This window comes from Leptosomus discolor, chromosome 1 (genome assembly GCF_034619465.1).
Source record: "Leptosomus discolor isolate bLepDis1 chromosome 1, bLepDis1.hap2, whole genome shotgun sequence".
Taxonomy (NCBI): Eukaryota; Metazoa; Chordata; class Aves; order Leptosomiformes; family Leptosomidae; genus Leptosomus; species Leptosomus discolor.
The window spans coordinates 163430149-163453582 of record NC_141391.1 but is presented as its reverse complement, the minus strand read 5'-3'; the positions used below and the strand labels follow the sequence as shown (position 1 = coordinate 163453582).

The 23434-nt window shown below is 45.6% G+C and overlaps 1 protein-coding gene across 2 annotated transcripts; it reads left to right on the top strand.

The window, feature by feature from the left end:
- Positions 1 to 3160: 3160 nt before the first annotated feature.
- Positions 3161 to 22793, top strand: RANGAP1 (Ran GTPase activating protein 1). 2 transcript variants are annotated; one of them, XM_086469481.1, is made up of 16 exons: positions 3161 to 3194; positions 4795 to 4932; positions 6036 to 6163; positions 7101 to 7160; positions 7820 to 7999; positions 9311 to 9445; positions 10645 to 10803; positions 10992 to 11105; positions 12631 to 12730; positions 13438 to 13522; positions 13693 to 13843; positions 14340 to 14453; positions 14808 to 14910; positions 15379 to 15467; positions 17346 to 17467; positions 21900 to 22793. In XM_086469481.1, exons 2-16 carry the CDS (start codon positions 4821 to 4823, stop codon positions 21967 to 21969), a joined length of 1722 nt encoding a protein of 573 aa, XP_086325607.1. In that variant the 5' UTR covers positions 3161 to 3194; positions 4795 to 4820; the 3' UTR covers positions 21970 to 22793. The 2 variants fall into 2 exon arrangements, with proteins under 2 accessions (XP_086325607.1, XP_086325602.1); XM_086469476.1 differs by lacking the exon at positions 21900 to 22793 and adding an exon at positions 17629 to 17662 and having other exon boundaries at positions 3181 to 3194.
- The last annotated feature ends 641 nt before the right edge of the window (positions 22794 to 23434 follow it).

Sequence of the window (23434 nt, the reverse complement as noted above, 5' to 3'; positions counted from 1 at the left end):
TGGTTATTGAGGTCTGGTGTGCAGGCGGTCAGCAGAGTGAAAATGCCGCCGATCCTGGCTACGACCTAGTTACAGTGTTGTAAAAATTACTTTGATTTGTAAAGCTCTCCTTTTAGGGAGAATGAATCTATGGATCTATGCTACAACGGCATAGTGCACCTTCATCCCAATATAGCTGCATCCATAGTTAAAAGACTTTATTCTTGTTCAAGGAGATAAATCACTTGACACAGATGTGGGTATCTCTAAGTTTGCTTTATGAACAACTCAGAGTTGGGCCAACACCCCAAATGTGTGGCAACTGAATTCCAAGTCCTTGCAGGTTTTATACCTTTTATTTATCAATACACAGGGTCCAAAGTCTTTATAAATCTTCACTCCACCTTTTAGTTTTTCATATTTATCACTTATTAAGTCTGCTCACAATCCCCTTATTCAGCTGGGTTTGCCTTTTTTGGTTCCAATTCTCGTTTTCAGTTTCGGGTCATCTCCGGGTCATCATCTACAAAATTATCTTTTCTACTAGTCCTGTATGGTTAACAATTCTGAGAACTTCTTACATCAAGTACTTATAAGGCACAAAGTCATTTAAGACTTAAGCAATAAGTAAAATTCAAACAATCCTAATTCTAATCTTATTTCCCTATGCTCAGCACACCTGTTATTAATGAATAACTGTTATTTTATTTTCCTACATGATCTGCATGACTGGTTTTTAAACCAATCCTGGGAGGGTCTACACATAGGAGAAGGCTAAGAACATTTTATTGGCCTTTAGAGCAGCTTATTCAACTGTAAAATTTTGCTACAATTCTTGCCCCTCTGGCCCAGGTAATTAGCCAATACTTGGGAGAACAACAGAGAAGGGAATGGGATGCATTTGGTATGATCCTGTTTATTGCTAAAGATTGTGGGGAACTAATATCAAGTGCCAAATTCCTTGCTTACATTTTCCAAGTTCAAGCTCCTTCTCGAGATCACACTAATTTATTCCCTCATCTGCTCTATGTTTTCTGGCAGCTTTATGATTCTCACGTACAACTGTAATCTAGTCAGTGCCTCAGCTTCTTAATTTTCTTCAGTTGCAAGAGAAACTCCTCTTATTTATGAGTTAAATTTTGCTCAAGGTTTCCATCTGGTTGCTGTACCAGTTTATGGCTTTTATTCCTTCAGCTGTCATGCTCCATAAAGAAACTCAATTGCTTTCTGTATTCCCTCAGAGTGAAGAAGGTCTACCATGGCCTTCAGCCTCAACGCAGTCTCCCAGGTCACCCAGCATTGCCAATTACTGACAGTCTTTTCTTGGCTCCATAAGCATTTGATACTGTTTCTTAAAACCACAGTTGAGGGAATTGTGAGAGAATGAAAAAATGCCTCTTAGGATGTTTTGGGACCAAACGTCAGAATAAATCCATCCTGTTACCCACCTCAATACTGATCTCACCAGGTCTCTGCAGCTGTCACTTGAAACGGTACCTACGTCAGCGCCTGTAGGTTGCCACTCGGTAAGAAGGGGTTGGGTTAAGGGGGCCTGTGCAAACACACTGCAGGAGCAAGAGAGTTTATGCACAGGTGACCTTGTCCCATCAGATGTACTTTTATTTCTATACTCAAGAAGAAAATGTCACACACCATGTACACATGAAGCTGTCAAGCAGACCGATGCTTTTCGCATCCTTAAGTAGGAACGGCTGTGCACTCCTGGATGAAACGCTTTCCTTAGTAGAAAGGTCTGACAGTAACAACAAAGTACGCAGATGAGATCTGCCAGAGACATTATCTAAACCAGGGCTCACAGAAAAAGGCACCCGTGTCCCATCTGTGGGTACGTGGGAGGCGTGCAGAGCAACTCAGAGCTCCTCCGGCAACATCTTCCCTGAACGCCTGCTGTGAAAGGGGCTCCGGTGCGCACCGCAGACCCACTCAGCCCTCCCAGACCGGATGAACGGCGGCCGCGACTGGGAGCCCGCCCTCTGCAGAGGCAGGAGCGGAGGTGGCCGAGGGCAGGGGCAAGGGCCTGCCTCACACGGCCCCGCTCGCACCGGGAGAAGGAGAAGGCCAAGGCCCAGGCCCAGGCCCGGGCCGCCCCCCGCAGGGTGACGCCGCGCGAGGCACGCCGGGTACTCCCTGCCCGCAGGACTACACATCCCGACGTGCCCCGCGGCCGGCGCCGCTGCGCGGGTCCCGTAGCCCCGCCCACCCGCGTCCGGGCCGGCCGGCTGCGGCACGCCGGCCGTCAGCAGCCGGCGTGGGGCGGAGGGGAGCCGCCTCTGTGACGTCACGCCGCGCAGCCAATCCCGCAGGGGAGAGCAAAACTGCCGGCTTTCAAATCCTCCGCCTCCCGCACCCACCCCTCCCCCATCGTCCCCGGCGGCGGCGGCAGCGTGAGGGCTTTGGGCCGGCGCCACTCGATCGGTTCCCCCGGTCAGGCAGCGGCGAGCGGCGGCGCCGGCGCCGGATCCCCCGCAGCGCGGAGGTGAGGAGAGGGAGAGGCGGGGCGAGGCGGCAGCCGCCGCCGTGGTGGCCGGGGGACGGGGGGGTGGTGCGTGAGGTGAGGCGATCCCGCGGACTAACATGCACACCGGTCCCCACCCCCCCGCCGCCGCCCCGGTGGAGGGGAGGGGGCAAGGGAACGCCTCCCGGCGCTCGGAGGCACCGGTAACCCCTCGTGGATGCGGGTCACGCGTGCCCGGCGCCGGGAGCGCCATTCACGTCCCCGTTTGCGGCGGGAAGGGGCGCTTCGGCGCCGTCCCCCGGGGCGGCGGGGCCCGTTATGTGTGGCGGGGGTCACGGCGTGGCCGGCGCTCGGCAGCTTCCTCGGGGGAAGAGAGGAACCCGCAGCCGCCACCGGGGGCTGGCTGGCGGGTGGCCTGGGGCTGTCACCCCACGCTCCTGGGAGCCGGGCCCTCCGTTGCCGGGAGAGCAGAGCAGGCTCCTCCTCAAGGACAGCAGAGCTGGTAGCCGGCGTGTTGTCTCTTAGTGGAAACAAAGCGGTGTAATTTTCGGCTGAACTAACTTTTTTTTTGGCTATTGGAGAGCATACAGCTTCAGGCAGCCTTTAAGTAACCAGGAAACCTCTCATCGGGCATTTCCGGATCTTGGTTTTATTTGCCAAACGTACTAATTCTTTATTTTGTAATTTTTTTTTTTTTAAAGCTTTCCTCGCAGGAGAACTAGCAGTGAAGAGACCTCTGGTAGGTTGACAATTGGGCGTGGCTGACGAGTTTGCAATAAAACGTGCTTCGGGATGTGATGATGAATTTGTATGTTGAAATTAGGAAGTAGCTTGTCAAAAAGTAAAGTGGAAGGGGATTTAAGGCAAAGAGAAGCAAAGGGAGTACGTAAACCTGTGGAGTATAGAAGAGTGTCACAGCAGAACAGAACTCTATTTACAGTAGGGTGATGAGGGATTTAGAAGCAAAGTTACGAATTGAACTAGGTGAGCAGGCTGACTTCTTTGGTTCCTGACTTTTGTTCCTGTCTAGTAAAGCCTTCACGAGTTGAAGGATGTCCTCTCTTTCCTCCTTATTGGTGTTGGATTGGCAGAGGTTGGGAATGTCCGTCAGTCTGGTGTCTGGCCTGATAGGGGTGGACACCTAAGTGTCCCCATAAGTAAGTTATGTGAGCATCTTTCTATGGGCAGCATCTACCTGAGAGGACGGTCATCCTAGGAAAGTGATGTTGACCAACCTTGGGGATGTCTTTTTATTCTCCCCCCCCCCCCCCCCCCCCCAGCTGTGTCCAAAAGCAATAGTAAAGTTAAAGAAAGCTGAAGAGAAACTGTACTCTGAGGAAGCTGAAGGTGAATACTTCACAGCTAGGTACTGGCAGGAATGGATGGATGTATAGCTTTTGTTTGAGGGGTGTTTTAGTACCAGCACCGTTGAGCTCAAAGAGCTGCAAGAGTGCAGGGCCGGACGAGAACGGAAGGGAGCCAGTTTTCTGTTGTAGGAATGAACCTTCATCCCTGCTGACACCAGAAGTCTGTTTTATAAGTATGTTGCTTCTAAGCACTAGTTGTGTGTAGTCTTTTATCCCAGCACCTCTGCTGGGATAAGAGACTTGCTCCGTTTATCCTTTTGAATGAATGGAGACCACTTACTTCACGTGGGGCTTGATATTCGTTAAATAATGGTATGCAGATGCTGCTGGGTATGGGTAGCTTCAGACTTGTGTCTCAAGGCAAAACGTTTGCTAATCCGTCGTCAGTGTAATCCATCATCCTGTTTAACATGTGTGATGAATCTATGTGGGACATCCAAAAGGAAAGAGAACCCACAAACCTGAGGGAGGGTTTTGTAGGCAACACAGCCACTGGGTGGTTCTAGAACTGTGCTGACGAGGGCACTACTGGGGATATCACTGGAAAGGGAAAACAGTTGTGTTCGTTCTAGCTTGCTTTGGAGGACAGGCAGGGGAAATGCACAGTGTGTGTAACTAAAGGATGGGGTTTGAGGAGAGAGGGATGTTACCTTTTAATTGTAGAAGTGTTGCACAGTGAGTAATTTCTTAATGTGGCCCTAGCCCATAGTTTTAGCTACTGGTTGTTTACAAAGTGTAACAACTCCATCAAAACCCAAGTCTCGTCAGGATTGGAGGAATCGGCACCATCTGACTGGCTGGCTTTGGAGTATCAATCTAGCTTAGCTGTCGTGAGCGAGCTGTGGGGAAAGCACTAATGACGCTGAAAACTTGATTAGATATCTCGGGAACAAGATGAATATGATTATCCATACAGAGTATGTATTGTAGTTTGCCTTTTTTTTTATGTTGACGTCGTCTTTTAATTGACAGCTCTTAACATTTGGAAGAGCGAGAAAATGGCATCAGAAGACATCACTAAGCTTGCGGAGTCACTTGCCAAAACCAAAGTGGGTGGCGGGCAGTTGAGCTTCAAAGGCCAGAGCCTTAAACTCAACACAGCGGAAGATGGTAAGAGAAAATACCCTTGTGTTTGGGAAGTGTCTCCCTGAAATTCTAAACTCTTGTGGAAAACCTCCTGCTAATGCTGCATGGCCAAGTTGTCTTAGCTGCATGGAAGGGTCTTTCAGCTACAGCTGCCTCCGACAGAGACGTTTCCTTCCCTCCTTGCGTACACTGCTTTGACCTGCTACACTGGCAGTGCTACAGCTGGCAGAATTGGGCTTTGGCACTCTGGTGTGTGATTCTTGTTTTCACGCTGTTCTCTCCCAGCGCTTTTGACAGTCACGGCGCGTTAGAAGTCAGTGCTCGTTTTAAAAAGAGTAAGCAAGTGCATGACAGCACTTGGAACAAGTAGATGCTTCAAAGAGCTGCGCGGAGGAATGGGCTGTTATGTTAGTCTGCTGCAATAGTCCAGTTCTTTCCCAAATTCTGATCAATTTCTTAGACTCCCCTCCCCCTGGAATCTCTCTCTTGCTGGTTTATGTGTGTATCCCAACTAAAAATGTCTGGCAGTAGCTGCTAACATAGTAAATATCTGGAGAATATGTATGTATTCTTAGATCACCATTTCTGCCACACCAAGAACCAGCATGTTCTTCAGAGAGGTTATTTCCTATAGTGCGTAGCTTTTTTTACTGATTCCAAAGGTAACACTTTTTTTACGTGCTGTTTTAGTATCATAGAATCATAGGGTAACTGGGGTTGGAAGGGACCGTTGAAGGCCATCTAGCCCATCTAGCAACTGTGAGCTTAGTCCTTGCATCTTTGTAGGCACAAGCACTCTAGCTCCTAAACTATGTGCTGAATTGCCAGAGGAGTCTTACTTAGGAGTAAGTAAGGAAACTTAACTCTTGCAAACAGGAGAATGGCTATCAGAGTATAGAACTAGAAATAAATTATGAAAAGGCAGAGTGGGGAATGGAGGATGTTCTCTTTAGTGACCTGCCGTTTTAGCTCTGTTCTCCATTGCTGTTTCAGGATTCTTTCAGATAACATTGCTCAGCTGGTTTTTTGCTAAGGGTAGAGCTGAGCAAGTATTGGTGCATCAGAGTGTTACTGTGGTACCTAAGGTGATAGTTAAAAGGTCAACAAGACTCTCTGCTTTTTTGCAGCCGAAGAAGTGATCAAGCAAATTGAGGAATTTGATGGCCTGGAAGCATTGCGCCTGGAAGGCAACACGGTGGGTGTGGAGGCAGCAAAGGTCATTGCCAAAGCCTTGGAGAAGAAATCGGAGCTCAAGGTGAGATCCTCAAGTGGGTGGTGGCGGAGGGGAAGAAGTGATGTAGAAATACTGAAGGCCTGTCTAGGCTTTTCCGGCAGTAGCCTGCCTTGAGTTGGCCCCAAAGCTTGCTTGGTGGTTCTTCCAGTAGGAAGAGCAACCATACAAAAATATGGCAGAGCTTTGGGACAGTGGGAATGCTTTCTGCAGTCCTAACTCTTCCTGTTCAGAAGGCTTCCTTCCAGTCTTAAAACTGGGAATCTGTGCAAGGAAGAGCCTCTCTGCAGAGGAAGCATCTGGAAACAAAGAACTGTGACAACAGAACTTAAGTTCTAATGGAAAAGCTGGCTCGTATCTTCTGGAGAATGATCAGATCCTCTAAAGAATGAGTCTTCAGAGAATGCGTCAATAGGGAAGGAATAATGGAGGCAGTGCACCAGGAGGTTTTTCTGTGTCCAAGCTGTGTTTCCCTACTAATGCTCTAGCCTAGTGTTAGGAGGATGCTGTGCTGCTAGAGGCACTGTCCTTTGCAGAGAGGAGGATGAAACATCGATTCACGTTAATCACCCAAGTGTGGCTTTTCAAGCAAGTCCAGATTGTTGAGCTCCATACCTTAGTAAAATCTGAATTGTTAATGTATCCTTCAGTTTCCTGCTGCTTTTTCCTGTGGTAATTTTCTCAGCAGAAAAGAATTCCAGCTTGAATGCAAGCAAGAATTCTTGTATAGTGTTTTTTACAATGTGCATTTCAGTGGCTTTATGTCCTTGCAAGTGAAGTAATTCTAGCGTTAGTTCTTGTTGCTCTTTAGTACAATCAGATGACAAGCCCAAGGGGAGGGAAGGCAGACAGTATTAAGCTGTCCCCAGTGATATAATGCAGTTTGTATGTGTAAACCTCTGTACAGCTCTGTCGTCCTAAATATTTTTAATGATTTCTTTATGTATGTTTCTTATTTTAGAGGTGTCATTGGAGTGACATGTTCACAGGGAGACTGAGGTCTGAGATACCTCCTGCTTTAGTAAGTAAAAACTAGATCTGAGGCTTCTGACTAACATAACTTCTTTTCTCACCTGTCATGCTTTTTGTGGGAGTTATGTTTTTTAGCACAGAGCTGATATTTCTCTATGCTGTTAGCAGCAAGTGTCTCGGAATAGGCGACTGATTCTTTTTTGCTCCTTCTGTATGAGGTGGAGAGTTGATAAAAGGGCAAATGCAAGTCCATGCTAGTGAAGAAGCTTGTCACTGGGGAAAACGTCCTTGTGATCCGATAGAATGGGAATTAAGCTTTCTAAGTAAAAGCATATGGTCGTCTCTTCCAAGAGCATTACAGAGCTCCCTGCCTCCTTGAGTCCCGCGAAGCAAGAACATGATAAACTCGACAGAATGAAAGCAGTATTTCTTTTAGCAGCGGAGAGGGGGAAACTCACTTTGAAAAATGTGTATTTGACCTAAAGGGATGGGTTAATTTCTCGATAACCACCTTATGGTTATCTGTAGCTTAATTTGTATAACTTCTTCTCTGGCTTTAGCTGTAAAGTTTTTATTTCCCCGTGCAGCTTTGACGAACGTCTTCAAAGTGGAAATTTTTTGCTGTCATACCTAGCCACTGCAGTGATGCTGTCTCTAAAAGTCAATCCACTCCCTACCTCCCACCCACTGCCATCTGTTTCCTTACAGATCTCTTTGGGGGATGCACTCATCACTGCTGGAGCCCAGCTGGTGGAGCTGGACCTGAGTGACAATGCCTTTGGGCCAGACGGTGTGCGTGGCTTTGAGGCGCTGCTGAAGAGCCCCGCATGCTACACCCTGCAGGAACTCAAGCTCAATAACTGTGGCATGGGCATTGGTGGTGGCAAGGTAAGAGTTGTTTCCTTTTTGGGAATGAAGTCAGAGCCAGGACTTGGCTTCAGACTGCCCTACACAGAATCACAGAATGGTTGAGCTTGGGAGGGATCTTTAGTAATCGTCTGGTGCAACTCCCCTGCTCAAGGCAACTAGACCAGGTTGCTCAGGGCTGTGTCTAGTCAAGTTTTGAATATCTTAAAGGATGGAGACTTCACAGGCTCTCTGGATAGTCTGTCTCTGTGTTTAACAACGCTTAAAGTAAAAAAGGTTTTTTTTTGTGTTTAAAGGGAGTTTTCTCTTCATTGGTTTGTGTGCGTTTGTGTCTAGCTCTGCCTTCTTTACACCACCTCCCTCCATCCTGTTATTTTGGCTGCTCTTACACATGGACGAGATCTCCCCCCAGAGCCTGCTCTTCTCCAGGTTTAATAATCCCAGCTCTCAGCACTCTCCCAGTATGTAAAATTCTCCAGTTCCTTAATCACCCTTGGGACCCTTTGCTGGACTCACCCCAGTATGTCCATGTAGGAGCCTGGAACTGGGCACAGTACTCAGATGCATTTCACAGGGCTGAGTAGAGGAGAAGGGTCGCTTCCCTTGACCCGCTGACAGTGTTTTTCCCAAGGCAGCCCAGTAGGCTTTCTTTGCTGCAAGCACTTATTGCTAGCTCATAGCCAACTTCTCACCCACTAGGACCCCCAAGTTCTTCCCTGACAAGCTATTTTGCCCCCTGTTGACCTCCAGCTTACGCTGGTACATGGAGTTATTCCTTGCCATTTGCAGGGCTCCGCATTTCCTTTTAAACTTAATGAGATTCTTGTTGGCCCATTTCTCCAGTGCCAAGATCCCTTCCCTCTGCATGTTTTCATGGATAAATTTCTGAAGTATGAAAAACTCACCTGGTTTTTCCAGGATGGGAAAACAGTTCTATCTTAAATGTTAGATTCCCCATCAAGAGAGCTATTAGCCTTGGATTTGAGAGAACAGTATTACCAAGCCTAGCACTGCAGAGATGGGTGCCTGTTGGATGAAGCAGAAAACTGGGACTAACTGTCATCACTAAGACCCTGTATGTTTGCCTGTCTAAGAATCAAATGTTCTTAATGGGGTCAATGAGTCCTAGTGTTGCAAAACGATCATTTCTTGCCTAAGACTGTAGTGTACAAATGTTGTAGTTACAGATAGTTTTATTGTATACCCCACTGTAAAAGCAGGTATGTTTCAGCAGTGACCGAAGTATTTCTTGAGAGCTGGATATTCAAAACACATTTGGATTCCTTCAGAATGAGATGCTGAGGCAGTATAAACTGCTTGTTTTATCTTTAGATACTGGCAGCTGCTCTGAAAGAGTGTCACAGGAAATCAAGTGCCCAGGGCAAGCCTCTTGCTTTGAAAATATTTGTGGCTGGCAGAAACCGTCTGGAGAATGATGGGGCCACTGCCCTGGCTGAAGCCTTTGGGGTAAGTACTATGCCAGAACTTCTCGACAGCAAATTGGAGCAAGGTGTGCTTAAGTGTTAATGTTAAAGATAATGCACGCAGAGCCTGCCTCAGCTTGGAGGCAGGGGCTGGTTGTTGATTCACTAAAGTCATGATGTTGTTTGCTGCTGAAACTGGAGTCTTCAACAAGTGCAATTAGAATTGATGACTGAATGTTTCTGTGACCCAAGTTTCCAAACGCATAATTAGTGGCTGTGTAAAGTAGTTACCTGAGGGAGAAACAGTCGTCTCCTGAGTAATTTAATAGTAGTCCTGTTCCTTCTCCTCCCTCTGTGCTAATGGAGGTTATCTGGCACTGATGTAGATGTACCAGCTGATCTCTTGGGTGGTGTTTTGCCTACTTGTTCAGTCATCTGGCAAAAACAACCTAGTGTTTTCACTAGGATCATCCTGTGAGGGCTCTAAATGCTGCTTAGCTTTCTCTAGCTGTCACTGACCAAATAGCACTTTTGTTGGAGGAAGAGAATTCATTGTTGTTGGAGCCACCTAATTCCCTTTTTTCTCCGTTGTTGCTGAAAGTGACTTCTGAATTATAATGTATATTGTCGGGTATATTTACAATGATATTGCAGGTTATAGGTTATTTTTTTTGTAAAGAGCCGTCTGGATGTGATTTTTGACTAATCGGTAATGATGGCAAAAATAAAGCTTCTTAAATACTTGAGAGGTGCATAATAAAGTGATTCATGAGGAGTTGGGACTGAATGGCACTACCAAAATGGGATTCATTACTGTGTTTTGTGACATGCTGTGTAGTCCATAAACAGCCTTCATACTAATTTTCTTACGGATTTGCTTCTGCAGTCAGGGCAAAATGTAGCTCTTAGTTAGAAAAATATGATATCCAGTGATGTTGCTTGGTCTGTTTCAGTGTTGTTGTATGACAGGTGAAGAACTCTTCTGTTAAGGTACCTAGAGCTAGAAGGCTGCTACTTGTGACTCTTAGAATTAGGGCTTTGTGTTAATCTGACACTTGCCATGAGCCTGCAATTTCACTTAGATTTGTATGTAATTGCTGGTAAATAATTCTATGTGGAAGAACTAATGGAGTTTTGGGTTGGAGGAAAATAATTTTAAGCAAATCCTGAAGAGTGGGGCGCTATGCTCTTGGGTTGAAGTGTGTCTCCTAACAGCTTTTTTTCATCTGCATCCTTTCCTAGATTATTGGGACTCTAGAAGAGGTCCATATGCCACAGAACGGGATTAACCATCCTGGCATCACGGCACTGGCCCAGGCCTTTGCTATAAACCCACTGCTTAAGGTTATAAACTTGAATGACAACACCTTCACAGAGAAAGGGGCTGTGGCCATGGCAGAGGTGAGTTGTTCTAAGCAGTTGCTTTGGATTTCTCTTCTGCTTCCCAGTCTCCTCAAATATAGTTAGCATTAGCACCTCCGGGGTGGTGGAGCCACATGTCACCTGCGGTGAGAAAGATGACCTTCCAGGAGTGATAGGGCATTGATTTACTTGCATGTCTGTGCCTTCAAATTTGTGCTGTCTTGCAGACTCTGAGGGCGCTTCGGCAGATTGAAGTGATCAACTTTGGAGACTGCCTGGTGCGTTCGAAGGGCGCTGTTGCTATTGCTGATGCTGTTAAAGAAGGGCTTCATAAATTAAAGGTATTGTCATCTTGCTGTTCAGTTTTGAAAATGCCTAGTTTCCTATTTTCTGGGTTTTTTTCTCTCCGTTCTCTGACTGATTATTTTAAAGTGGGATTCACTTCAGGGCAGGCTTTGTGCTCCCAACTCAGAAGCAATAAGCTGTATTGTAGATCAGTGGCATCACCACATCCAGCTGAGACTATTCCATGTGGAGGTGTACCAGTGATCTGTTTAGACTCTGCCTGATGTTTTTGGAGCTGTTGGGTCAACTCCGCAACTGCTATTCAAGAAATCTGATAATGGAAGTATATGATTTTTAGAACCTCTCAGAGGGTCATGAGCGAGGACTGAGACTTTCTTCTTCATGAACAGCTTGTAATCTCTTCAGCATTTCGGAGTTCATACAGTTAACGCTTCTTCTCTGTTAGGACGTGTATCAAAGGTCCAAGTATTTTTAGGTTTTTAGCAATACCACAGCCTTCTCTATTTGCACAGGGCTTGCATTTGACAACATTCTAGATAGGCCTAAGTCCAGTTAGTAATGAAAATAGACTGGGATCTCAAGAAACACCTGCTATAGATCATGACTGCACTGGGACAGATGTTGTGCATGTAATTTCTAATCTTGCAAGCTTACAGTTAAAGACAAATTCAGCTTAGGGCTAATAATTATTTACGTGTATGAACCTGGTACAGAAAGAAGTAGCTGCTTTGAGGTGTGAGATCCCTTGCTCAGGCTTCTGCTGGTTCTACTGGAACTTAGGCCTGAATCTCCTAGGAAGACTTAAGTAAGGATTCTAGTGGGGGTATTGAGATGAACAGCCAGAAGTCAAATCCTTTTTTCTAGGGCAGAAGTGGTTAAGGGAGGGTAGCGTGAAGCAATTGTAGCTGATTCCTTCTGTTCAAGGACTGCTTCCCTTTTGCTGTTAATATTAAACCTCTTCTCAGGAAAGGATTGATTGAGCACAATGTGGAATGGTGGGGGATGGTGCCTGGCTGTTGAATAACTTTACTCTTACTAGTCTGTCCACACTGTTTCTCTGCTGGCTGTGTTTCAGAAGTAGTAGCACTCACGGTTTGTCTTTTGAAGGCCTTAACTTGCAACCAAAGTGTTCAAAAGCAAATGTGCTGTTCAAAAGCAAATGTGCTGACCATTTAGTACAGCAGCTACCCTTATCCAGTCAGACTTTACTGGTGTGTGAATTCTGGAACGCTTTTGTGACACTTGAGTAAGTGAAGATCTCCAGTCAGCTGATCGCTAAGGACGGAAATGTCTGCTGCCTTTTAGGTGAGCAGTCAGAATGGTCTGGTCTCTGTGTCTGTTTGAGAGTGGTTACCTTCAATAGTGCTGCTCTTAACAATAGTATGTTTCAAGTACCCTTTTTAGGTATATGAAACAGGAGTATGTGTCAGGTTTTATTTCCAATTAAAAATACTTTTTTTTTTTTTTGCTAAGAGCCTTTTCAGAGACCGCACTTGTGAGCACTTGGGGATGACAGATATTAATACGAATTCTGCAAACAAATGTTAATCTGCTTCTTAGGAACTGAATTTGTCCTTCTGTGAGATCAAACGAGATGCTGCTTTGACTGTTGCTGAAGCTATTGAAGATAAGGCAGAGCTAGAGAAGTTGGATCTCAATGGTATGTAAGTTTGCTAGATCAAAGTAGTCCCAACAAGAAGTCACTAGGAAGAATGTCTTGCAATTGTCAGCATTTTAAAAATGGCACTCTGAGAGCAACTGAACTTGGATGACCTCAGGATAGGAAGCAGCTAGATCCTGGAAGTTTTCTTAAGCCATGAACTCAGTTAATGGTTAAGGCTAAGCAGTTTCTGTACATTTCATGAGGTGGAAAGTTTAAACTGATACCTATACCTGTTTCAGTAAAACTCTTAAAATTGTTCGTTGTGATCTCTGATATTTCATACTTGCAAACAAAAAATCTCTGTGTGCGTCTCTGCAGAAGAGTGGGAGAACTTTGACCACTGTTGGCTTTTGCTGTTCATACCTTGAATCACTGCATTTCAGTGGTACTGTGCTGTGTGTTCTTGTTTTAGAATCACTGAGAACAGGAGCTGTTTGTAGAACTAGCAGGAAGTCTCTCAAAGACACTCTGCAAAATTATGGGGTTTGTTTCTTTCCAACCATTGTGCCATGCTGCTGAAATTTGTTTAACAACTGTTTGATTCTGACAAATGAAGTCTGCATTGCTGCTTGTAAGGTGTTGTGTAGAAATGACTGATAACTGTTCAATTTCAGAAATAAGAGATGGACAAGAATACAGCTAAATCCTCAAGAGCAAACTTGTGTTCATCTGTTAAGTCCACTGCCTTTCTTCTAACAACCTAGGTAACTGTCTGGGAGAAGAGGGATGTGAGCAACTCCAAGAGATCCTTGAAGGCTTCAATATGGCAGCTGTGCTGGGATCTTTGAGGTAGGCAGGGTACCAGAGCTTAAATCAGAAATCTTCTCACAATTTTCATCAACACTTCCATTCTTGAATAAAATAATGAAAATCATAAAATCTTGAAAAAATGTTTTGAGTTCCAGTATACAGGCATTGCCAGTGTTTAATTAATGTAATATGTAACTCTCAAATCTTAGCGATGATGAAGGGGAGGAGGAGGATGATGAAGAGGAGGAGGAGGATGAAGAGGAAGAGGAGGAAGAGGAGGAGGAAGAACAGCAACAGCTGAAGGAGAGAGGACAAGGAGAACAGGAGTCACTGACTCCTAAGAAGATAATTGATTCACAAGTAAGCTTACTTCCAGATCTGTTCCTGTTTCCTCAGCTGGGGGAGAGTCAAGGAGGAAACGAGATCTGGAGTGAGTCTGGACTTGGCGTGCTGGCAAGCGTTCCCGCTCCTGCGCGGGCTGGCAGTGTAGTAACAGTCAGGGAGAGAACATGCAGGAAATAAAGAAAATGGATGACTTGGAAACGGGTTTTATTAAAGCGTGGGTGTGCACACATGCGTGGGGGGAAGGGCTGAGTAGTGCTTGTAACAAACACAGGTAGAAAAAGTCTTCCCGTGTCCAGAAAGTGGTGGGAACCTTGTACATGCAATGCCATGCAGCCATGCTCGCATATTCTGGCTCTTCCAACTCTGGGCTCATTCCAGCCTCCAATAGTTTTCAAATAGTACCAATCCTGACCTGATGTACATGTGTCCTGACCTGTCCTATAAGCTTTTGCTGCTGAACCAATTTATTTACTTCCAAGAGTAAACCTGAGATGGATTCTGCCTGTTTCAGGATTCAACTCCAGTGCCATCTCCTCCTGTGGATGTCGCCACGTTCCTTGCTTTCCCATCCCCAGAGAAGCTGCTGCGACTAGGACCAAAGTGCTCTGTGCTGATAGCTCAGCAGGTAGAAGCAGCACAGGTCTTCTGTGCTTGATTCTCTCTCAGAATCATTTAATCCCCAGAGATGATAACTTCCACTCTTGAGACCCAGATTTGTATCTTCTCCCCAGTGATCCTAAGGAACCTTATGGAAGCAGGTGATGCAGTTAAACTTATACTGGCCCCAGAGCTTCTACATAAAGTGACTTTGTTTCAACGTTGTTCGTGCCTTGTGATATGGCCAAGGCAAAAGTGATGGCAGTCAGCTGAAGGCTGTGATTCTTGTCACAGCCCTAGCAGAGACCCATCTTCTGTAGCTGGTAAGCAGTGAACTGAATGGCTCCTGATTTCTTTTTCTTTTTTTTCCCTTGTCTTTCAGACAGATACATCTGATGTAGAGAAAGTAGTTACAGCTCTCCTAAGGATATCCTCGGTCTTCAAAGATGAAGCCCCAGTGAAAACAGCAGTGCATGAAACAACAGGTGACTGGGGCCTTTCTTCACTTCGTGGTGTGACCTGCTTCAGTGTCAAGGACACCAGATGCAGAGGAAGGCCCTGTGGGCCAGGCCATTGGACTGTTTTGTCCCTCACAGCAGGAAACCCCAGATAACAAAGTACCAAGCTGTGCCGTGCCGTGCTGTTGTGTGGAGTGATAGTATAGATTCATTCTGAACTTACTGTATCTTGTGCTTCCAAAGCTTGATGATGAGTGTCTGTTGTAGTTGCTGTCTTAGTGGACCTGTGCGAAGGTCTGGGTTTTACGTGTCTCAGTGTTTTGGAGATTATACCTAGTCCCCGTGGAGACAACTGGAATCTTAACAGATATTACCTCCCAAAACTCCTTTGACAGCTGATGTTCCCTGAGGTCTTGTATGATCGATCTTGATCTTAAAATCTGTAACAGTGTCCCTTTCTGTATTGTTTAATATGATGCATTTATTTCCTTTTAGATGCCTTGATGAGAAAAGCCTTTGCTTCTGCCACATTCAATTCAGATGCATTCATCACAAGCCTCTTGATCCACATGGGATTGCTTAAGGTGAGGAAGCAGGAAAGAGTTAAGTTATGGTATGTTTAGGCTGTTGGAAGACTAGACTGGGCTGGGTTTTGGGTAATTATGTTGCCATGGAAGCAGCTGGGTGCCTGTGCATGCCTGATGCCCAGGGACAATGGAAGTCTGCAGGTCCAGCAGAAATTGCAAATTGCAGGGTTGCATTAGGATGAAGGAGGTGTCAGCTCTTTGTACCTCTTCTGCTTAATATGCTCTGCCTTCTCAGTCATCCCCTAAAGGCTGGGAGGGTCAGGTAAGGAAATAGTGCTGCTGCTGGACTATGGTGTCTATAAAAAGCCATGTCCAGGAGTCTATTATACAATAATATTAGTTAATGTTGTCCTTTAGGGCACCTCTTAGTAGCATGGTTCAAAAACATATATCCAACTACTCATGCCAGATCAGTAGCGTTCAACTTCATGCTTTGCAGTGTCTTTGCCAAATTCTAGAGTCAAATATGTGGTTACATGAAATAAACTTTCTTGCGAGAAAGGATGGAGGGTCGGTAGGAAACCTGCAAATTGCATTAGAATACCTGTAGCTTTACTTTCAGTGAGGTGACTGGGGAGACGTGATGTCTGCAAACTTAAGGAGCACCTTTGCCTACTTGTGCTACAAGGGTGAATGTTTCTTGCTGCCTCGGGACCTAGAAGTTGAGAATGGAAACTTGGACCAAGACAATTCTGCACCACAGAATAGCCATAATCTATGTTATAGCAGCCTGCTCTTAATTAGGTTTATGGATTTCCTTCTGGTAATATACAGGTACAGACAGCTGTTGACATGCTTGGATACATCTTAATTTCCTAAAAATCAGTTTAGCCTTTCGTTGTGTACATTGAACCAATGCTGAGCTTTCCACTTCTCAGATAGTTCAACAGAACCAGAGACGGGTTTCTGTTCTGCAGAATGCTTGTTTCAGGGACTAGCACCTACTTCTTATCCCATACAGAAAATAGCAAATATGCATGAGGCACAAGTTCTAGAACTCTTTCAGACCAGGAAGTGGCATTGATAATGAATACCTTGAGGATCAGCCAGATGATTGTTTGTCCTCTGGGATAGAGAGGACTGTTGATGAATTAGGCATATGTGGGGAGGGAGCAGCTTCCATCATTCTCTGTCCCGCATAGCTGGAAGCACGAGAGCAACAGGTATTCTTATCACCATGAAAGACAAGGTCATACACGTAGGAACACAGGTCCAGATCATGCCTACAGAATGAAGGGCTTTAGTTGGGGTGGCAGTGGAGAAATAAATGAAAACAATGTAAGAGTTGGGACATGTAGATTAGCATCACATTAGGAGCAAGAATAACTTATGCATCACGTAAGAAGGGGAACAGCAGTAGGGATGACTATGGCTTTATCTTGTACATAATTGAGACACAAGTTCTGGGAATACTACCAGTTCTGGAGGAAGCCTGCTGAAGAACTGGCGATGGTATGAAAATGAGCTACAGAATAATACAAGAAAAAATTGTGTAATTAAGGCAACTGAATTCTTTACAAATTGAAGTTGGGTGAAACTCCTTAGGAGAACACTTTGACTCCAGGCCTCTGAGAAGATTGGGCTGTTTTGCTTGCAGGTTCATTACTTCCTTTTCCCCATTGTTGCTGCTGTTGATGACTAGGCTCTAGTTGGTTAAGTGCTAGAATGTTCTGCTTTATTTCAGGTGCTGGTGCTGGGAGGCTGTGGCATTTGCTACCTTTTATTTTGAGGAACATTGCACTTAATCTAGTGAGCAGCTTTCTCTCCTACGGTGCACAGCAGCACTTCATTCAATTCATTGCCCCTGTGAACTAGGGTAGATTAGATAAAATAGTGATTGTCTGATATCTGACTTCCTTCTTGTCCTTTTCTCAGAGTGAAGAGAAGATCAAAGCCGTCCCAAGCCTCTATGGTATTCTTATGACCTTGAACCATATGGTCCAGCAGGATTATTTCCCTAAATCCCTGGCCCCAGTTCTCTCGGCATTTGTCACAAAGTGAGTATTGTATTTCCCATGCAGTCTTCTCCACAGGAGCTAGTGAAACTGAGGGTTACTAGCTATATGTAAGCTGGTTTGTTAAAGCCCACTAAATAATCTGCTCTGAAATTAAGGATTAATAGTTTGATAGTCCTCTACTTTTATCTTGCTTGCTCCAGAATGCAGGATTTAGAATAAAAAGTCTTGATCCTAAAGAAGAAATAGTGGAAAGCTGCCTTTGCAACTAACTGACTGACTCTGCTTCAGAGACTGATGCCAGTCACAGAGGAGGTATTTTGAACTTAAGGAAACCTGCTGTGTTTCTAGCCACTGCTTGAGTGAGCTACGAGTACACTGGATCTAACTGTGCCCTCCAAATCATCCTGAGTATGAAGGTCAGCAGAGCTCTACCTGAATTGTCACACTGTGTAACACTGAACACCAGCAGATCAAAACAGTGCAAAACACAAAGACTGAATTTGTTCCTAAATGAAACTGTTCTTACTGTGACTGCAACAAGGCTAGTGATTTTTCTGAGACCTAAATTTGGAGCATAAGCGTTGAAGAAGCTGCTTCTACTGCCTGCCTCTATTTGCTATTGTTACTTCTAGTATAGGCCCCCACCAGCTTTAGTTCCTTTAATGTCTTAAAGCATAGATAATGCAATAGCAGTGGAAGCTGTATCTCTCCTGGATTAAATCAATGATTAAATAAACTTTAGCATTGGTGTGATTTGGAAAAAACACACTAAATAGTCCTTTACTCAAGAGAGCAAGGACTCCAGCAATCAAAGGGAGAAACAGTCCAAAATTGTCACTTTAAGCAAAACCAGCAGAGGTCTGAAATCCGTTTGGAACTCAGTGGCTCTTTGGCTCAGCACGGACCATGGGCAAGAGCAGCTTTTTAACAGGTTCCAGCACAAGGCTTGAGCCTGATTTTCCCGGTGTGGTGAATATGCTGAAGCTTGGGATCTTCTGCTGAAGAAAGGCAGAGGCATCAAATACTTGCGGTCAATACAAAACATGGGCGATAGGGGTGCAGTCAAATATTGGTAGTCAGTCTTTGCTTGGATCTACTGGGACTGGAAAGAGGCCAGTTGTGATAGGGGAGGAGAATTTTTCCAAGCGTTGGTGGGGTGAAGCTGTCAAAGCTGAGTGTAGCAGTGGTGTGTGTCCAGCAATCAGCCACGCTAAGGTCAGTTTTGGAAAACAGAACTATGTAAATACCTTGTTTAGACATGTGTGAATGCTAACCCTAGGGGTCCTTCCGGCGGAACGGTTTGTCTCCTGTCTCCTCTCTTTGGCTTGATCAGGCTAAGAATTAGGCAGTTACAAGCCAGTGACCCTACGCTTTGCCAACTGAACAAGTATACCTCCAGCTCAGTCATTACGGCTTTAAGCAAGAAGTATCAGGACTTGCCATGTGAAGTTGTCCAGACGGTTCAATGGATTTCTGCTGTTTCCTATAGCAGCCTGTGATCTTGCTTGTTGATTGAATAGACCTGTACAGTGTAAGGATCCAATACCAGCCCTAAAATAAAAGGGTGAAGAAAATAATGGCTTCCTTCATTAGGCACTAGTTATGCACAGGCCCAGCTAGATCAAAACAAGTACCACTTAGTGTCTGTCAGCCCCAGCCCTCCAAACAGGGGATTTAAATCACTTGAAGCTGGAAATACAGAAAAGGGGACTTTGGTTCAGTGCATTTGACCCTCTTAATTGCTTATGTCAGATTCCAGTGCCTAGAGTAGCCTCATAACTCAGCTTGACATGTCCTTCTAAACAAATTTTCTCACAAAAGACACTTGTCCCCTCTCCTTGTGTGTGTGTCTGTAGGCCTCTCCCAGGCTCCAGGCCTGCAAAATACCAGTAAATGTTTTTCATCTGTACATGATGCTGTATGTGACAAAATAAGAGTAAAATTCTGGCCTTAATGAATTTGTCAACAAACATTCCATTTAATCCATAGCCAGCATTTCACTACAAGTACAAGAGGGGAAAGTCTCTTTCTGAAAGTGTGAGATTGTTCAAACGTTCTGTAAAAGTTGTGAGAGAGCCAAGAGCTTCTCACAGTAGAAGGCAGACCTGTCTGCCTGCCTTTGGTACGTGAGGGTGCTAATGCCAAGCCTGCAGTGTCCCTGGTGCTATGAAATTCTTGGAGCTGAAGCTTTTCCTGATTTGCAGACCCCTCTGTTGCAAGGTGTGATATTATCATAGGGAAACTTACGTCCCATGCAGCATAATGAAGTCAAGACTACATACAAGCATATACCTTTGTGTTTTATAAGTATAGTTATTTCTTAATGTTTTCCCTAAGGGAACAAGAACAGCAGCTTTTAAGTCCTTTACAGTTGCCTGGAGAGAACAAGAGCCGTTTAAGAACCACAAAGTCCAGTTAAAACAGCTTCTCAGTTAACTTCCACTGCTTGTCTTTCCATGGAATTCAGTCAGAACAAAATCATGCCCTAACCTTAAATCAAACCTCTAACTGGTTAAATTAGTAATCCACAGAGCTCATTTGGGCTCTGTTTCTGCCACAAATCTAATTCTGCTCCACCAAACCCATGAGTCCTTCGTTTGCAGCAAACTGGTGTGCATTTTGGTGATATTTTCTAGGTTTTTCCTTTAGGATTGCAGTTGGCTCCTTTGGGCTGCTAGAGCTCTGCTGCCTTTCACTGCAAGGGGCTTGCTTCTGGAGTAGTCGTTCCCCTCCTTTTGTGACAATTTCTGATGTTGTAGGTAGTGTTCTCCATTCAAAAATAATAATAAAATTATGGATGTGGACTGTCAGCAGTATCCATCTTACTCTGCTGCCAGTCCTTATTTTCTTTTTTTTGGACACAAGAGGGTGCTGTGAATCCACATGCGCATTTCTGTAATTCTGCCTGCCCACTTGTGACTTGCTGGAGGTGGTAGTGGGGTTTTTTTGGGTTTTTTGGTTTTGCTGCTCTTTGATGTGATCCAATCCAATAGTACTGCTCTCTTTCAACAGTCCATAGCAAAGTGGCAGGCAGTTTAACTCCACAGCAAGTAAGGAGGCTCTTAGTGTTAGAGAAGGCTTGGTGTTAGGGGTGGAGGCTGAGGGAGCTTGACTGTGATCAACACCAGCCGTCCAGGTTCTCTATTTCCAAAAACGGGGAGCTGCTTAGACAGAATCAGCCCGCTCATTGCGAACAGGGCTGGCTCTTCCAGAGATGACGGTTGAAATACCTCACCCAGCCACTTTGAAGATAAACTGTGCGTTGTGATTGTCCTCTCTGTTCAGTGTGGGGGTGTTGAATGGCTCTTGGGGGAATAAGGGAGGTTAACTCTTCTCCAGGGTGTGCTTCTGTTAACCCGCAGCAGATGTGGAGCCCTATACCAAATAACCTCTGTATCTATTGCCCATGTACTGTAAATCCAGAAGTGAACTTCTTGCCTCCTATCTAGGTATTCCAACTTTTATTTCAGCTCACCCTTCTTTCCCAAATTGAGTAGACCTCACTGCTATTAATTATTAAAGGTTATTTTGCTGTGGTGGGGTGGGAGAGAGGTAAAATTAATGATTTCCGTTCTCAGAACAGTGGAAAACATTGGATTAAAATTCTTTGGAGAAAGTTCCCTAATGGATGGGTACAGGCTGTTAGAAGTTTCAGTGATGCTTAGAGAGTGGTTAGCCTGTGGGAACAGAAATCTACATTACTGGGAGGTAATGGGAATGTTAGGGAAAGTTAGCCCCATGTTAACCCTGCTATGACTGTGTATTTCCATCGTCTAGTTTCAAGGAGCAGGTTATTCTGCGCGAGATGGACCTCGCTATTGCAATCTCTGTGCCAGGCCCTTTCAGAGGACGCTCTGCAGGTTCTGTGGGCTGTTTGTAAGGCACCCTGAAAGGTGGCCCAGTAAAGCCACTCAGGTGTTACTTGACCTTGGGGGTGGGGAGGGCAGGAGGTTACATTGCCTCCTTTAAAGGCTTAAAAAGCCCCAAGACCAAAGTCACTATTGGGTCATGGATAGCAGATGACTTGGTGAGAAAAGATTTCAGTATGAGCAGGTTTGTCGTATGTGTTTTGGGGCCCTAAACCATGGGTCTAGATGGGAAATCCCATTGCCAGAAGGGAGGGAAAGGAGCTTCTCGCCCCCACCCGCTTCCTTCTACCCGAACTGGGCTGCAGAGAGCAGCGATCTGCTGCTGATTTTTGTACCCTTGGAAATAAACCTTCTGATTCTTTGTTGCTGTCTTCCTGACTCAGCAACGGGAGAGAGAGTTTTCCGCAGCAAGCTCTGAATGGGAAGCAGCGATCTGTGCAGCAATGAGGGAGTAGTTTCAGAAATGACAAGGGAAAAAGATACAGGCCTTTGGGCATGCAAGCCCACTGCATTTGAACCAGTGTTTATTGGCTCATTCAAACAGATACAAAGCAGTTCTTAAGTATTTTAAATCTCTCTCTCTCTCTCCCCTCTTTCCACAGACCAAACCGTGCTCTTGACTCCTGTTCATTTGCTCGCCACATGCTCTTACAAACCCTCCACCAGCTGTAAGAGACAACAGACGTGCTGCTGTGCCCTTCTCTCCTCGTAGGACTGTCGTCAGCAAAGAACCGGAGCTGTGTGGTGGGAGAGGATCCCAGAGCCCCTACAGACGTGCTGTCCTTGTCCTTTTTTTTTTTTGTTGCCCCTGTAGGAGGCCTGTCCTTCCTTCTGCTTTCATAAACTTGGACAAATCCTGCTGAATTTTTTTTTTTCTACTCCTCATGACGTGACTCCCTGGTCTGCAGGGCAGGTGCTTACGCTAGAACAAGTCAGCGCTGTTCTGAGCTCTGCATGAATTGAAATGAAGAGTTCTTCACTTTGGTCGCATTGGCAAGGGTGTGCCAAGACTAACACAGGGCCTGGAAGCACGCTCATCAGTATCAACCCAGTTGTGCATTTTATTTTGTGTTGTTGGACTGTGACTCCTGCCTGATAGCCTTCAGCACTGTGCAGGAGAGAGGCTATGCTGCTGCTGCTGCTGCCCCCCCCTCTTTCTCCAGGCCAGGGGAGTGCTTGACCCCCTTCTGCTGCTGCCGGGTTGGAGGGGCGAGGTGTGCTCCCTTTGTTTCTTCTTTCAAGTCCGTTTGTCAAAGGCAGTGTGTGGCTGATTCGTATTTTAAAATACTCCTCCCCTGCTGCTGTGGCTTGGAATAGTCGTGTAGTGTGGCTGACCCTGGTAGCCGTTGCTTAAAGGAGCAAGCTTCCTTTTATTGTAAATTCTCTTTTGCCATCACCTGTGGTGTTCCCTCTTCCTGCCCTTCCCCTGTCCCTTTCCCTCCTCTCCCTAATTAAATAGGCTTGGTCTGGAAATGAATACAATCCATGAAATCCCAGTGGAATACGTGTTCGCTTTCCCCTCCCTTTGACAAAACACTGGGGCTGTGTGCGCTGTTCACAGGGTTGAAAGCTGAGCACAGGGAAGAGCACAAAGAGTTAGGGCTGTGCTGATTGTCCTCAAGTAGGGCCGTGCTTTTTCTTTCTTGCGCTGCAGGAGCAGCAGCGGGTGCCCCTAAGTCTCTGTACGGAGGATTGTCCATGTGCGCGCTCACGTTTGTGGCACCTACCTGTACTGCTTCTGAGCACGCAAGCTCCCAGGCTGGTCCTGCTCCCTCTTTTTTCAAGCCTCTGAGAATGAACACATCTCTTTAGGTAGCAAAGACTTGTTCTTTCTCTCTCTGTTTTCCACGGGAAGAGGCTGTTCATCCTCTCTTACCTGGCCTTACACTCGATGTGCCGTATAAACAGGGTCAGTGCCAGGAAGAAGTCAAGGAAATGGAGTCAGCTATCCCTTTGCTGGGAGAGGCAACATGTACCGCAGCTGGCAGGGTGCGTGTGCTTGGCCTAAATGCAGGAAAACCTGGCATAAACTCGCAGGCTGTGTGGGCAGCACTCACAGAAAAAAGGGCTTGGGGCACTGGATTGAAATAAAGTGCATGGTATGTGCAAGACCCTACTTGGGAGCACTCTTTGCTCA

Excerpts from the sequence above, each read along its gene's own strand:
- RANGAP1 (XM_086469481.1), top strand. The coding sequence starts at position 4,821 with ATGGCATCAGAAGACATCACTAAGCTTGCGGAGTCACTTGCCAAAACC. Across the intron at positions 7,161-7,819 it reads CTGAGATACCTCCTGCTTTA|ATCTCTTTGGGGGATGCACT; the intron begins GTAAGTAAAAAC and ends GTTTCCTTACAG. Across the intron at positions 14,911-15,378 it reads AGCAGTGCATGAAACAACAG|ATGCCTTGATGAGAAAAGCC; the intron begins GTGACTGGGGCC and ends ATTTCCTTTTAG.